The sequence below is a fragment of the Mugil cephalus genome, chromosome 9, assembly GCF_022458985.1.
Source record: "Mugil cephalus isolate CIBA_MC_2020 chromosome 9, CIBA_Mcephalus_1.1, whole genome shotgun sequence".
Taxonomy (NCBI): Eukaryota; Metazoa; Chordata; class Actinopteri; order Mugiliformes; family Mugilidae; genus Mugil; species Mugil cephalus.
In genome coordinates, this window is record NC_061778.1 from 3,942,736 (window position 1) to 3,957,583 (window position 14,848).

General features: G+C 40.4%; 2 protein-coding genes across 17 annotated transcripts in view; both read right to left on the reverse strand.

Annotated features, from left to right (window-relative positions):
• Window positions 1–8: 8 nt before the first annotated feature.
• On the reverse strand, window positions 9–5,975 carry LOC125013478 (galectin-4-like). 6 transcript variants are annotated; one of them, XM_047594194.1, is made up of 15 exons: window positions 5,841–5,975; window positions 4,849–4,937; window positions 4,152–4,356; window positions 3,814–3,927; window positions 3,498–3,521; window positions 3,384–3,413; window positions 3,201–3,233; window positions 3,072–3,107; window positions 2,931–2,969; window positions 2,796–2,831; window positions 2,663–2,689; window positions 2,555–2,584; window positions 2,332–2,420; window positions 415–580; window positions 9–333 (listed from the first exon to the last, which is right to left on the reverse strand). In XM_047594194.1, the coding sequence occupies exons 1-15, from the start codon at window positions 5,883–5,885 to the stop codon at window positions 187–189; spliced, it is 1,110 nt and encodes a 369-aa protein (XP_047450150.1). In that variant the 5' UTR covers window positions 5,886–5,975; the 3' UTR covers window positions 9–186. The 6 variants fall into 6 exon arrangements, with proteins under 6 accessions (XP_047450150.1, XP_047450149.1, XP_047450153.1 ...); XM_047594193.1 differs by having other exon boundaries at window positions 2,931–2,972; XM_047594197.1 differs by lacking the exon at window positions 3,201–3,233.
• A 1,287-nt stretch (window positions 5,976–7,262) lies between these two features.
• ryr1b (ryanodine receptor 1b (skeletal)) overlaps window positions 7,263–14,848 on the reverse strand; it is a 75,601-nt gene continuing 68,015 nt past the window's right edge. For all 11 annotated transcript variants that reach the window (XM_047593417.1, XM_047593422.1, XM_047593421.1 and 8 more), the window contains 15 exons: window positions 14,751–14,833; window positions 14,366–14,552; window positions 14,169–14,255; window positions 13,698–13,958; window positions 13,488–13,618; window positions 12,300–12,342; window positions 12,078–12,211; window positions 11,926–11,986; window positions 11,692–11,838; window positions 11,460–11,594; window positions 11,204–11,360; window positions 10,284–10,348; window positions 10,084–10,184; window positions 9,118–9,169; window positions 7,263–9,034 (listed from right to left, as the gene is read on the reverse strand). In XM_047593417.1, the coding sequence (XP_047449373.1) occupies window positions 8,939–9,034; window positions 9,118–9,169; window positions 10,084–10,184; window positions 10,284–10,348; window positions 11,204–11,360; window positions 11,460–11,594; window positions 11,692–11,838; window positions 11,926–11,986; window positions 12,078–12,211; window positions 12,300–12,342; window positions 13,488–13,618; window positions 13,698–13,958; window positions 14,169–14,255; window positions 14,366–14,552; window positions 14,751–14,833 (1,740 nt within the window). In that variant the 3' untranslated portion in view covers window positions 7,263–8,938. The remainder of the gene's footprint in view (window positions 9,035–9,117; window positions 9,170–10,083; window positions 10,185–10,283; window positions 10,349–11,203; window positions 11,361–11,459; window positions 11,595–11,691; window positions 11,839–11,925; window positions 11,987–12,077; window positions 12,212–12,299; window positions 12,343–13,487; window positions 13,619–13,697; window positions 13,959–14,168; window positions 14,256–14,365; window positions 14,553–14,750; window positions 14,834–14,848) is intronic.

The window sequence follows — 14,848 nt, forward strand, 5'->3', positions numbered from 1 at the left end:
ACGGGATGTTTGAGTGACATTTTTATTGGTTAAGCTACATGATGAGGTAACATTTGGAGATTTGTGATCACATATCAGTAGTAAGAATAAGAACCTGAGATAAAGAGCTCGGTGGCTGACGGAAAACTTCATTAACAGGTGAATAAAGGTTTGTATGTCAGCGCATGAGTGAGTGTGTGTGTGGTTTTAGAAGTGGATGTAGGAGATCTGCACGTCGCCTTCTATCTCCAGCATGTCGATCTCGTTGAAGGACTGCATGCGATGGAAGAAGTCGAACAGGTGCTGCCCGTTCACAAACACCTTAAACCTCTGGTTCCCACAACGAATCGACATCTGAGAGACACGCAGACAGAAAGTTTAACACCACAGTCGATGATAACAAATGATGCATCTCTGGTGACGGATGCTACGTACATCAAAGTACTGTCCCTCCGTGAAGGGGTTTACGCTGAGCTCTCGTTCCTCTTTGCCCCAGCTTCCTCCAATCTTGCTGTTCCTCACCAACACTCTCTCCCTCATTCTGGGGTTCATGTGGAAGGCGATGTCCCGAGATCTGCTCACGACGAAGTTGATGCTCAGTCTGCAACAAGAGAAGAATATTTGTCTTTAGCACCTGGACGCCTCAGCATAAGTCCTCTACAGAGGGTTGGTCCATACCAACTAGTATGGATTTGGAAAAGTGGATTAGCCTCAGTTTCAGTTCACTTCAGTGGTGATGAATGTGGCTAAATAAAAGATGCTAACACTAAGTAGCTTAACTGAGAATTAATGTTTAGTAATATTCATTAAAACACGAGATAAGACAATACAAGATAATACAATCTCTTGTGCCATGATCCAAAGCAAAACACATTTAGAAAACACATTTAGAAGCCTAGTCCAGCTGAAAAAACGACCAGCAGGCTAGCAGTCAGCTAGCAACTAGCAACCAACAAGAAGACACCAGCTAACTAGCCTAGCCGACAGCAGCAGGTAAGAAGTGACGGGACATGCGACTACACTTCAACCAACACTTCTCCCCTCTGCCAAGATCGAAAGTAAAACACTAGAAGACACCAGGTACCTAGCCTAGCTAACAGCAGTAGGCGGTATGCGGCACATCATTGGGGTTTGGTTAAGTTAGGCCAGGGGTCGGCAACACGCGGCTCCGGAGCCGCATGCGGCTCTTTCGTTCCTCTGTTGCGGCTCTCTGCCGCGAGCGGTGCAGAGCAAGGACGCTGATCAAAGCCGTTCACTCTTTCACGCTAACTATCTGCCTCAGAATAGCGGCAACTAGTCACTCATCAGTGAACGGGCGAAAGTTACACATCAACTGAGTGACACTGAATGCCTCACCACATTCACGGTTGTAACATCAACCAAAAAACACTGAACTCCCACAGTGCATTGCAGTTTATTATTTTTATTTTATTATTTTTTATTATTCAGTAAAATTATTTTTATTTTAGTGTTAGTTTAAAAAAAAAATCTAAATTTGAATCGATGATGATCTTGTAACATTAAAATAAAACGTATTTAATTTTTTGTCGCTCAAAATATACGTCATTTTTCGACCCCAGGTAAGCCAACCGTGGATAAATCCCTGTTATGTATGCATAATTCAATTTCGTTTTCTCTGTAGCAGTTGTTTCATTTCACAAATGCAACACACAATAGGCCTTAGCATAAAGATAAAAACGACGATATATGCAGTGTTATGTTCATTTTAGATGTCAAAGGGATTTTGTGGCTCCCAGTGTTTTCTTTTCTGTGGGAAACGGGTCCAAATGGCTATTTGAGTGTTGAGGGTTGCCGACCCCTGAGTTAGGCCCACGACACCTCATGAAGGCTTAACAGTAAGTTCCAGCGTCTATCGAGTGCTCACTATATGCGCTGAGACGGTCTGCTGACCGTTTAAGTCGGACCTCAGCTCACATGCTCCGCCCACCCTTAGCTGCCCTGCGCTATGCCTGATCCTCGCTGGTCTGGCCTTTTCTCACTCCCAAACAAACATAATATGCTTTCTACCATTTGTTTCAACCCGTTTTTCCTCAGTTGCAGCTGCTAAGCATTTGAGAACCTGGTTGTGACGCCATGTCACAACCAGGAGAGACTAACCCTGCATGGCAGCATCCTCCCCTAACCACTGGTTTAGGTTCTGCAGAGATGGCAGCACATCATAAATACCATACTGCGTACATACATAATACATAATAATGTATATTTATAAATAGTACTAGGCCGAGTTTAATATATAACACATATATTAATTTCTCCTCAGTTTGGGGTCCTTGGCCTGAAAAACTTTTAAGACACCTGCACTACAGTAATTTCAGACTGATAAACACCCACCTGTCTCCTCCATAGGGCACCATGCCTCTGATGATGATGGTCCTCTTAGGGTACATGCCTCCGGGGATCATATTGGTGTAGGGCACAGGCTGAAAACAACCCGAAAATGTAAGAAAATTGTCATAATAACAGTTGCCACAGCATTAGTTTGTTTGCTTGTTTCCAGTTAACACAATCTGTTATTTACTGCTATGCATATGTCTGTGAATTGAATATTACTTACAGGGTTGTAGACTGGCTGCCCGCCCATCCCCTACAATACGTTAATAGATACAAGATGTTAGTGTGTTGTTTACCAGAAGTCACAAACTTTATTGTATTGTGTTCTCACCGGCAGATTAGATCCTGGGAATCCTCCCTGTTTGGAAGAAATAACATGCAGAGTTTGGTATTATTATATATTTACAAAAGGCAGATTGTTTCCCAAGGAAAATATAAGCAATATGAGTATTATTGTCTCATACCCCCATTCCACCTCCCATGCCTCCTGGATATCCACCCTGCAACGAAGGTTACACATGGTTTTGTTACATGTCACACTTTTAAAAGGATATGAATTTAATCTTTGATGAAGATTAGAAACAGAAAGTTTTATTCACCCCATTGTCACCTCCTGGATATCCTCCTGGATATCCTCCCTGCTTTAACAGTGGAGAACATGTTAGAAATATTATACTATTTACTTTTATTTTGACACAAGGAAAACTAGATTAGATAAAATATTCATGAATATTACTCACCCCCATTCCTCCTCCCATGCCACCTGGATATCCACCCTGCAACGAAGGTTTCACACGGTTTTATTACACGTCACACTTTTAATAGAATGAGAATTTGATCTCTGATGAATATTAAAAAGTTGTATTCACCCCAGCGTTACCTCCCGGATATCCTCCTCCCTGCTTTAAAAGTGAAGAACATATTAGAAATATTATAATAATGTATTTACGTTATTTTTTGACAGAGAGGAGCAGAGAGAGTTTCTCTGTATCTGACGAAAAACTTTAGCAATATGCATGCGACTGCATGCAGAGACGAGAGAAATAGCATACCCCCATGCCAGCTCCTGGATATCCTCCCTGCTGAAAAGACGAATTCAATCATAAACTGTGCTGAATTCAATCATAAAGTTTTATATCCGGTCGTGTATAAGTTAGTATACTCACTCCCATTCCTCCTCCGCTTCCACCCTAAAAGGACAAAATAACATAAATCTATTTAATATAACACAGTTGTTTAACATAGAGAATTAGATTTAAATACGCATTAAAACATATTATAAATTAGCAAAACAAAAGACATCATCAAAGCCTCCTCTGAATATAACATTTACCCCATTAATCCAGTCAATCTTTGACTTATGCACAGAGAAAAGCGGTTCTTTGAATTTATATTTCTTGCATAATTTCTACTTTATTACATTTTTTTACTCATGCAAAGACCTGAACATTATGTGCAGGCTTTCCAGACTTGTGAACTCACCCCGATGACGTTTATTGTCTGAATGGAAACATCTCCTGCGATCTGCATTCCACGGACTCGCTCCACCGGGAGGCGGTGGCAGAAAGTATGGAAATCATTCCCATTGACTTTGATCTGCAACAGAGTAATGTCAAGGTTAAGCAGGAGGAGTCATTACATCTGCTGTAAATGAAGAACTAAATCTGAATAATATCTGACTTATTCATTGTTGGTTAAAAAGAAAAAAACTGCTGAAAACTTAACCTACCATTTATTGAATCTTTAAATTCAACTTGTAAATGCTATAAAGTCATAAAAGATAGTTTTATAGCTGTGTGTGTACATGAGGTTGGTCTGACCTTGTAGCCCTCTGAAGTGACTATGATGATCATTTCAAAGGCCTGACCCTTGGAGAAGGGCATGCTACGAATCTTCTCCTCTGACTCCCAGGATCCATTCTGACAGGAGTTAAAAACCACCTTGTCCCAGCCATCGAACCGAGGGTTGAAGTGCATGGCGATGTCGCTGGACTCGGACTCTCCGCAGAGCAGGTTAACGAAGAACCTGCCAAAAAACAATGTGTGGTGAACTGGAAACATCGCGTCTCTCTGATCTCTGAGTCGTGGAGTAATTGATTTGTTAGTTTGGGATTAGAAAGAAGAAACGCAAACAGATCAAGTGGGGGTCAAGGTTTGTGCTCAGTTTACTCTGTCTTTGGCCTGTAAAAGGCACATTTGTGAACTTACTATTTTGAAAAGGGGAGGGACGGATGATAAAAGTGGAGCTGTGGGTCACAAGTTTGCTTTGGTATCCAACAAAGCAATGAAACCTGCCTCGCCCATGAAAGAGATTACACAAGGTGTAGCCTCGGTGTTCAGATGGTGCAGGAAGGTTTTCATTGCCGATAAAATACGCCCCAGTGAATTTAGCTGATAAAATGCTTTCTATCTCAGAAACACTGGAACAACTATCACCCAGAAAAATCTGCTGCTTTCATGCTCAACAGGAAACTGCATGATAAGCAAGCGAAAGACAAATGGTTTCTACTCTACACACCTGGTCATGTCTTCAGGAGTAGATCCTTGGAGGTAGATGGACATCCCTTCCCTCAGGCCTCCATAAATTGGCCCCAGATAGGGAATTCTCTGCAGCGTGCACAAAAATAATCAACCACACATGTACAATGCATGCAAATATGCAAGGCAGGCATGCAAATTTCAATCATAACATACATGAGTGAATCACAAAGATTTGAGTCTCAATGAAAATGCAACAACAGGTTGATGTCACAGAACTCAAGAACGTCTATTTTATCCTTCTACTTTACTACTTTGTTTGATATCAGATAAAGAGATGAATAATATTTATTAGTCAAATATCAGGAGATTAAATCAGAGGTTCCTAAACTTTTTGTATTTGGATGTCTCACATATCCACTCTATAAGCATCAAGGTTTCAATAAAATATACGTCAATAAATATATATGTCATATGTTTATTATGCACCAGAAACCACTGGACTAAACTACACGGATTCTTCAAATCTATCTCTAATTTAAACAGTTACGGTTGAAAAACACTACCTAGGGTTAGAGTTGGGGGGGACAGCCGGCCCAGCTTCCTGTAGAATAACTTTTTACCTTCGAAACTTATTTTATGTTCAAAACTATGCAGAAAAACTTCTTTCAAAAATACTTCCATACATTTCTTTCTGTATCTTTTTAGTTCATATTTACATCAGACACATATATTGAATATTTACCAGACATTCTGCTGCAGAAAGTTCAAACACGTTGCAATTTTCAATCCCTTAATGGTGACAAAACCATGAGCAACAACAACTAAGCAACGACCAACACCCAGAGTTTTAATGAAATAATAATAATTTAACTGCAATGAATCTCACAATGTAAATAATGAGCCAAGAACAGATAATACTCCACTAACACGGGCAGACAGTCGTAATCCCCTTTTACATTCTTGCACCAGCCTGCATCTGCAATCTTAATCCCAGAAAAATCATCAGCAGCAGTTGGTGCAGATACTCACGGGGCTGTAGATCGGCTGGTAGCCAGGAGGAGCCACAAACGACATGGCAGCAGGCGGTAACGTGGACGAGTGATGGGCAACTGAAAGAGGAGGCTGAGAGGTCGGACCTCAGTCCGACGTCTCCTTTTATACGAGTGGCGAGGGAGGGGCAGGGCAGGGTACCGAACCCAGGTCAGTATCGCCGTGTTTGCTTTGGAGGCATAAAATGCAAATTAAACTTTGCCCCAGTTGAGGAGTGGCACTTCACAACAAAAGACAGTGTGTGTGTGTGTGTGTGTGTGTGTGCAGACTGGGGAAGTACAAGCTAAGCATCATTTACTCAATAAAACATAAGAATGGTGATACTGAAAAATCCTGTTTTTATCCTTATGAATAAATGTTTAATAACTATGTTGATCACAGTAGATCTGTTCTTAAAATCTCACTCGTGGAGACGTATTTTATAAATTCATTCTCACTGAAGGAACTCAAAACTGAACAAACATGTTGGGTGGAGTAAAGGAGAAAACTATAAAAGACCTTATAAAAGAATCTTCTGCATTTTCAACGTTCTTCTAACCTTTTTAATTTTTCAAGGCGACAATCTGTGTGTCAGATATAATCTCTGAGCAGAACCGTAATCTCATAATCCCCCATCATTAACAGAATTATAGGAGGGTGTAAGTATGATTCATGAAAGATTCAGACGAGCTTGTCAACCCAAAGCAAACAGAGAGTTAAGTAACTCGTATCAGTCCCTCTGATAACCGTGTGCACCTTTATATACGAACACTCTGTGGATGCACTTGGCTGCTTAGTAAAGTAAACATGGGAAGTGGTTGTATTACCATACATACACACATACACACAGAGAGACACAAAAATCCTCCAGAGAACAAACGAATACAGCGTAAAGTGCTTTTCATATTTGGTCAAGATAAAGTCCAGCCAGTATGAAACTCCAGCAGAGACGACTAAACGAATGTAGGAACAATTTTATTTAATAAAACGTAAACTTTAATCGTCTCAAAAAGGTAATTTCAACTCTCTTTACTACTGTGAATATTATTACTATTGTTATTATTGTGATTGATATTATTATAACTATCATTATAGTAGTTATTATTATTATTATTATTATCCTTTGTTCCTAATATATTATTAATATCATCACTATAATAAAAGAAATTTCAAGATGGGGTCGGGATGAGTGTTGCAACACAACCAAAGTCACTTAAATCCGCTTTCTTCTCCATTCTCATGCTCAGTTTGAACTTAATCACCTCTACATGCCTAAATACACTGACTTGCAGCCATGTGATTGGCTGATTAGCTATTTGCCTTAACAAGCAATTGAACAGGTGTACCTAATAAAGTGGCAAGTGAGTGTACGCGGCTGAAACGACAATAAAAAAACCTCTTTGAATAAGGACACGCGAGCAGTTCTCCTTAAAATAATCTGTTTATTCTGTATTGAAACACAGGGTTCAGTCAGAGGACACTCAGTCAGGTGGAAAGTAGTGATCTGCATTCAGCTCCGTAGCATCGACAGCCCAAAACAAAAAAAAAAAAAAGAAAAAGAAAACGTTAAATCTGAGATGGAGAGTTTGCACGTTTTGTTTTTCGAAAATGAAGCGCGGTGAGACAGAACTGTCTGAGATCAATGCATCACACGTGACTTGTTTTTTTTTTTTTTTGGTTGAGAAAAATAAACGGTAAACGGCCGAGTTCCTAAAAATATCTATCGTAAAAACCTAACTAGCAAAAAACAAAAGCCAAATTAAATTTTCTCTTCTGACTGCAAACTGGGCATTTTACTTGAGATTATATTCCTCGTTCACAAACAGTTACACGTGTTCATGTCTGATAAAGTAGCGCGGATCATTTAAATTCCTCAAAGCCCCCAAAGAAAAATAAATATATGTATATCTATGGTTTATGTAAAATATGTATTTTCATCCGAAAGGCCTCTAAGCAGCCTGGTCATTACTCAGTTACACAGATGACACTTTGGTGAAATGTATACATTAAATACATTCATTACTTATTTTTTAATGCACTCACAAAAAACTTACTTGTGCATAAAGTGTCGTAAAACAGACTGTCGGCCAGATACACAGACGGGCTAAAACGGTCGTCTTCAGAAGGTTCGATCTGCATACAAACAATAAATAAAGTAACCGTGGCGTCGTCCTGTGCTGCACGTGTGCGTACGTCCTCACTATCTTATATGGAGACACGGAGACACCGGCGGAGACAGCGGGGGGGACGGAGACACACACACACACACACACACACAGCCGGGGGGGACGCACATCGTAAGACTTCAGAGTGTCAACTGGGTTTTTTTTGTCTGTACAGCCGAGTCGCACCAGTGTTTCATTATGAGTCACGTACGCAGATGCTACTACGTTCGGTATCTCGGAAAAAAGTTCCATTCACGATGGCTTGTTTTTTTTTTTTTTTTTTTAATGTCGTGTCTTGAGGGAAAATAAAGGGAGGCCAAAAAAGCATCCACCGCTTCCCTCAACGGTCTCAGAGTCACGTTCCGTCCAAACTCACTGACAATCAACAATCAGAAAATGAAAGAAAAAAAAAGTACAAACAATAAAAAAAAAATAAGACGTATCCACCTCTAATGTCAATGTTAAAACTAAAACAGTCTAAAACAAGCTAATGGCGAGAGCAGTGACATTGCTATAGGCACTATAACGTTTACAGCAGCAGCGACTAAAAACAGCCCCTTGTGTAAAGACGCATTTGATATGCAAGGCAATCTATGTATATTTTACACAAAAAAAAGGCCATGTAGTGTATTTGTAGGTGAAACAAAAAAAAGGCTTCTTGTGCCGTCGGACGCCTTTTTTTTTTTGATAGAAATATTCTGCTCTTCTTAATCAAACCCATCGACATTTTTCCTGCAGGTGGAACAATAGTGCAGTCAAAGTGCATAGCTTCAACAGAGGAGAGAGATGTGCAGACAAAAGACAAAACTAAGACAGGATGTGTGTGAAGTGAAGTTTCACTTCTTTTCTTTTCCTTTCTCTGACTTTCCCTCCTCCTCCTCCTCCCCCCCCATCGCTCCCCTTTAAGTCGCGTATTTATAAAGACGGAGGACTTTATCCGAGCTGGTCCTCATACTGCTTCCTGAAGCAGTCTCCAGCCGGGAAGAAGTCCCAGCATCGCTCCTGGTACATCTTCCACACATACGACTCCTGGAAGTCAAAGGGGGAGGGAAGGAAAAAATGGTCAAAGGAAGAGTTTTGATATTAAAGATGTTTATTTTATATTTACTGACCTGTCCTGTGTGTTCTGTTTCATCCTTATTGATGAGATACATCAAGAAGAACCTGAAAGAGAAATTAAAAATTAGTTTTCACATCTTAGGACAAAATAGTGACTGTTAAAAAAATAGTAAACTGTAAAACATCACAGCTCCGTTTTGTCTCTTGAAGTCCAATAGACGCAACAAGTTTTCAATACTACTTCTAAACTTTTGTCTGTGTGATCCTTTAAGTTTTAAAAGAAGTTTTCAAGGATTAAATCACGGTATTAAAACAGACGGATGGATTTTAGATGAGTTTCAAAGCGAATTTTAATTTTCTCCTCTTCTTAAACGACCTAAATAAAAGAAATGTTAAATTTCTGACGTGACCTGAGTTGAGTTTATCTGAAGTTCACATAAAACTTTAAGTAGAAACAAAAGCATTAAACTTTAAATGATTTGGTCGCAGCAGCTTAATTACACATAAAAGGAACTGTCACGGTTCTGTGGCTTTTATTTGTGAATATGTTTTGAGTTTCCTGTTTTATTTTGGTAAGTTCCTTTGGTTTCCTGTCTCTTGTGCTTCCTTGTGTTTTCCTTGATTGCTGATTGGTTTGTGTGTTCCTCCCTCAGTTTCAGTCTCCTTAGATTTTTGGTCTTGTTTCCCTCTTTTTTTTACCATTTTTGTGATCTTGCCACCGCTGCAACGCTTTTTGTTTGATTTCTGATTTTGTTTAATTAAATACTTTTGTTTTGAAAACCCGGCCTCATCTTTTGTCCTGCATTTGTGTCCACACCTTCACCTCAACATGACAGAAACACTCTTAATAACCACAAGTAAAAACAAAGAGAAAATAGGAATAGGACTAAACAGTGATGCGGTTGCCTAGCAACAGTGTCACGGATCAGGTCACATGGTGTTTCCTCGTCCGCTGAGGGAGTGAAACAGTGTCATGTTGGTATATTTGAACATCAATGAGATCAGGACGTATAACTCACATGTAGTTGGCTAAGTTGTGCTCCTCTAAAGTGTGCGTCTCGAAGCCGTGCGGCGTCGTGTCAAAGTAGTCGCTTCCTATTCCGCAGATGAAGCACTTTGTCTGGAGGGGGAGAGGAAAGTCTGGATTAAACACACACTCTTACTGTCTGGTAACTGACAGAGAGCTGAAGGTGGATCCCAGCGAGACTCGTTATCTTACCTCCATGTCCTCTCTGACCTGCTCCTGCTGGTCTCTCAGTTCTCCAAAGGCGTCGATGATCAGACCTGAGACACACCACAGTTATTTCTCACTAGTCTGAAGAAACAATCTGTCTCTTCATCACTTCAGATGCAATTGTTTGCATTTTTGTCACACGAACCAGGATTAACTAGGGCTCGATGGTTTACAGTTCATACTGAATTATTGTTTTTTTTTCTTTATGATATGAACTTTTAATGTACCAGCATATGTTTATTTGATTACACCAAGTAGAACGCTGCGCCAGGACACACTGTTTCAGATCAGATGGAAAGGTTTGAAAAATGAAGGAGCGGTAGAACGAGAAGACTTGTGCTATGTTGGTTGTTTTTTTTTAGTGTGACCAGACGTCCCTTATTTCTGGGGACAGCCCCCGTATTGGATGACCTGTCCCCTGGTTAAAGCTGTCCCCAAAAATGTCCCAAATTTTAGCTTTTTATGAATGAGGAAAAAAAAAATGTTGCGCCCAGACTTCAGGTATTACGGTAACCGGTTGAGCTGCTATTGACATTAGAGACATAGAAGTTTAAATATGTTTAAATATGAATAAATATGTTAAAATAAATGAAACTGTTTCTTCATTTCATTTTGATAACATTTAATTCTTCTTTTTTTTATTACTTTTTTAATCTCTAAGCTGTAAATGTCAACATTTCCACATTAGCAGGCAGCGCTAACACCATGCAAACCTGTTTAATCACATTAAAATAGTCCATCCTTAGGCAATTTACTGCATTAACTCCTCTCTCAACCTGTAGAAAATTTGCAAACGTGTGATTATGCATGAAAAAAAAAAAAAAATAACCGTGTACATATACATTTTTGGTCAGCACTAGTTAGGATGAACCTTTTCATGCACGCTACAGGGAATAACACTGTACCTTGGATGATAGCCAGCAGGATGACAATGACAAAGAAGAAGAAGGTGATGTCAAAGACGACTCTGTAGAGCTCGTACTCATCTCCAGCCGGGTCCTCGATCTCGTCTCCTATGCCGCCACCGGCGCGAACGCCCACGTACATGTGGAACAGGTAACACTGCAGGAGGAGGAGGCCAGGACACACGCTTTTTTTTTTTTTTTTGCAGCACATCAGAAGTAAAGTTGTATATTTGTTTTATAATCGCCCTCTTCTTACAGTCATCATGTCGTCACACTTCATGTCCGGCTCGTCCTCGTCTTCGCTCATGTTGTAGAACTTGCGGAAGAAGTTGAAGGCCACCACGGTGTACAGGTACACGACGACGGCCAGCAGACCCACCGTCATCACCAGCTGTAAGGAGCGAGTGGTACGAGGTCAGAACAGAGCACAGGTAAAGCAGAAAGCCTTAAAAAAAACAAACATGATGCATCGGGAGTGGAAGCGTCACCTGTTTGCCGTTGTGGGTGACTGAGGACAGGATGGTGCGCAGGGTTTTCACACCCATGGCGATGTCCAGGAGATGACAGGCAAAGAAGAAGTTGTTGTAGTGTCCGAGCAGAGACATCAACATGTACCAAACCAGGTAGAGGAAAGTCTAAAAGATGGAAGAGGCTTATTATCAGAACATCATCCTGTAAAATATTCTCTTTCTAAATGAGCAGGAGCTTCTTCTTTAACTCACATTGTCGGTGAAAACAACACCGAACTTCCAGATCTGGTATTTGATGTCAATAGATGTTATCCTACAGAGAAAAGAGACACGTTTGTTCCTCAGTGTTTCTGTGCTATAACCCTTAACAGCTAATTAAACTGTAACGATTAAAGAGAACACACCAGCTAAACATGGAGGTGTCGGGTTCGGGCTTCTTTTCGTGCGTCATGGCGCTGACGTCCAGAGAAGCGAGGTCCATACCGAGCAGCTCCGCAATCCTCTCCCTGCCGTAGATGTCACCGTATTTATCCAGAACCTGGAAATCGCACGCAGTTGATCAAAGATGTTCACTTCAAGGTAAATCTCGTCCAAGAACAACGGCTGAAAAATCTGGGAAAACTCACCTTTCTCTTCACAAACTTATCCCAGTAATTGTTGGGGAAAGATCTGCATTAAAAGAGACACCGTTAAAAATGACATCAACTAATGACATGATTTATATTTGAGGTCCACAAGAAAATTCTGCACAAAGAAAACACGGGGGAAACTCCACCGTTTCCCCAGAGAACAAAAATGGAGAAAGTTATGGAGAAGAAGATTAAAAGGAAGAACTGGATGTCAAGTGATTTCTCTCTATTATGTGATGAGGTAAATGTCAATGTCTCTCTTTGACGTTGTTAAGATTTTATATAGAAAAAATAAAGTCATACCATCATTAATGTGAATCTTGATCTCAAAAACACCACTTTACAAATGAATGAAGTTTGAAGTTAACCTAGCCTTATGCTAGCCTAATGCTAGCTAGTTATTTAGACTAAAGGCTTAGAAAAATAGCAGCTAGCGTCATATATACTGTGAAACCCATGTGTTCATGTAATTTATGTCAATGTAGATAAACAAATTTAATTGACAAGTAACTTTGCCTCAGTTACCACTAAGTTATTATGGCTAGCGTGCTAATGCTATAATGATAATACTAATGATAATACTAAATAATATTAAGACTAGTTTAATTTTCAACCTTTTAATAGCGAAGGATGAACACGGAGACTGAGGAGAAGGTAAACACAGCTCCATGACTGATGAGGTGATTGGTCTACAAAGCATTTTAAAGCTCATTTAAGATATTCAAAGTAAGTAGATGCTGGGATATTTAAGTGAGGACCTTTTACATATTGACAGATGTCAGCAATAACATTTATAGGCCTGTTAATGGTGAAAATAAGAATTTTTTTTCCACGTAGCACATCCACCACATAGAGTTACACTGTAAAATCTAACCTCCGACGTAGCAAACATGGCGCCATGATTTGACTTGGCCAGACTCTCTCTAAGATACAGCTCTGGGTTTATTGACATGATATTATCTCTTCTCTATAAACAACTCTTGTATGAGAGTAAGGATGTGAAGTGTCCAAGCTCCATAGAAGACGAACTGTATTACACATGTCACTGCATCATGGCGGCCAACGCATCACTCGCGTTGAACTGGGCCTAAATTTTAATGTCTGATTTAACAGAATTCTTGCTCCGTGTCATCTGGGACCAATATGGGTGGATTGGGGTGAAATGATAATGTAAAAGACTCTTACGGAGTGTTGAGCACCAGTCTGTCCCACTGGCCCTTGATGTCATCGTCCTCAGGCTGCTCAGTGACATAGAGACCATCAAACTCCAGCTTTCTGGCCAGTTCTTTCTCTCTTTTGAAGATAACCAGAGGGACCTGAAGAGGTGGCAGGGGGTTACATGATGAAGAAGGCACAAAAAAACGTTTTTTAAAGAGCTAAGAAGAACAAACACACCTTGAGGCAGTTGTAGCCGATGATGCAGAGGAAGGAAATGATGGTGTGGACGATGCCGAAGAAAGCCATGGCCGGCTCCATGTAGCCTGTGCTCTCCTCCAAGAAGTAGTACAAGGGACCTTCTTCATCTTCATCTTCTCCTCCTTCTCCTTCTCCTAATCCAGACCCTTCCTCCTCAGCACCGGAGCCCTCAAACAGACCAGAACCTTCAAACAGACCGGACCCCTCGTAGTCTTCCTCACCTGGAGGACTTTCAGACACCTGGACACGTCAAACAAAAAAAAAAGCCATGCTCAATTTCTTTAGTAATAAAACCCCAAAATCTGAGGGAAATAAATGGTCAGTGGTTAATTAAGATAGAAAAACAGGTTAAAGTCATCATGTGAATTATAATAGTGAAGTATATTAGAAATGGTGCAGCATCACCTCCTACAGGGGTCATTTGATCAGATATTCATCACATTAACGGACCTTGTAGAAGAGCAGGATGAAGTTGAGAGCGAAGGCGATGAACAGGGCCAAGAAGCGAAGGTTGTAGAAGTTACGGGAAAGGTAGTTCTAGAGGTGGAGGAAATAAAGAAACCAGGAAGTTTAATCTCAGCACTGCAGAAAAACAGAAATATTTCCAATATAATATCATATAATTCACTGATAAACATGGCGCTCACCATGAATTTAATCCTCTGAATCTCCAGCTCGTTCCACAGCTCAAAACCTTCTTCAGCTTGTTTCTTGTCCTTCTTCACCTTCGCCTTCACGGTTTTCTCCTCCGGTTCCTCGGGCTCTTCCTCCACCTTTTCAGGCTCAGGCTCAGCAGCCTTCTCCGTCTTCTCCGTCTTCTCTCCGTTCTCAGTGCTGGAGAGGACACGGAGACATTTAGTGGGACGTGTTTTAAACTTTATTAAAAACATATGTGATAATATAAACTGCTAAAACTAATGAAAACAACACAGACGAGCCTGGACACACTTCAGGACAGAGAATTACATCCATTTAAAAGTGAAAACATCTGTAGCTGAGACTGATTCAGTCTTAACTTTACCAAAGACTTACTCTGCTTTCTCTGTCTCCTGAGGAGGTTCTTCTTCAGTTTCAGGTTTCACCTCCTCCTCTTGTCCTCCCACTGCAGCAGCCAGCTGTGCCAAAGATAA

Bases quoted from the DNA above. Each gene is read 5' to 3' on its own strand.
- LOC125013478 (XM_047594193.1), bottom strand. From the start codon at position 5,885: ATGTCGTTTGTGGCTCCTCCTGGCTACCAGCCGATCTACAGCCCC. The intron at 4,357-4,848 runs GTGTGTAGAGTA...GTTTTTTGGCAG, and splicing joins ACTCCTGAAGACATGACCAG to GTTCTTCGTTAACCTGCTCT. The intron at 2,585-2,662 runs GTGAGAACACAA...AACGTATTGTAG, and splicing joins TCCCAGGATCTAATCTGCCG to GGGATGGGCGGGCAGCCAGT.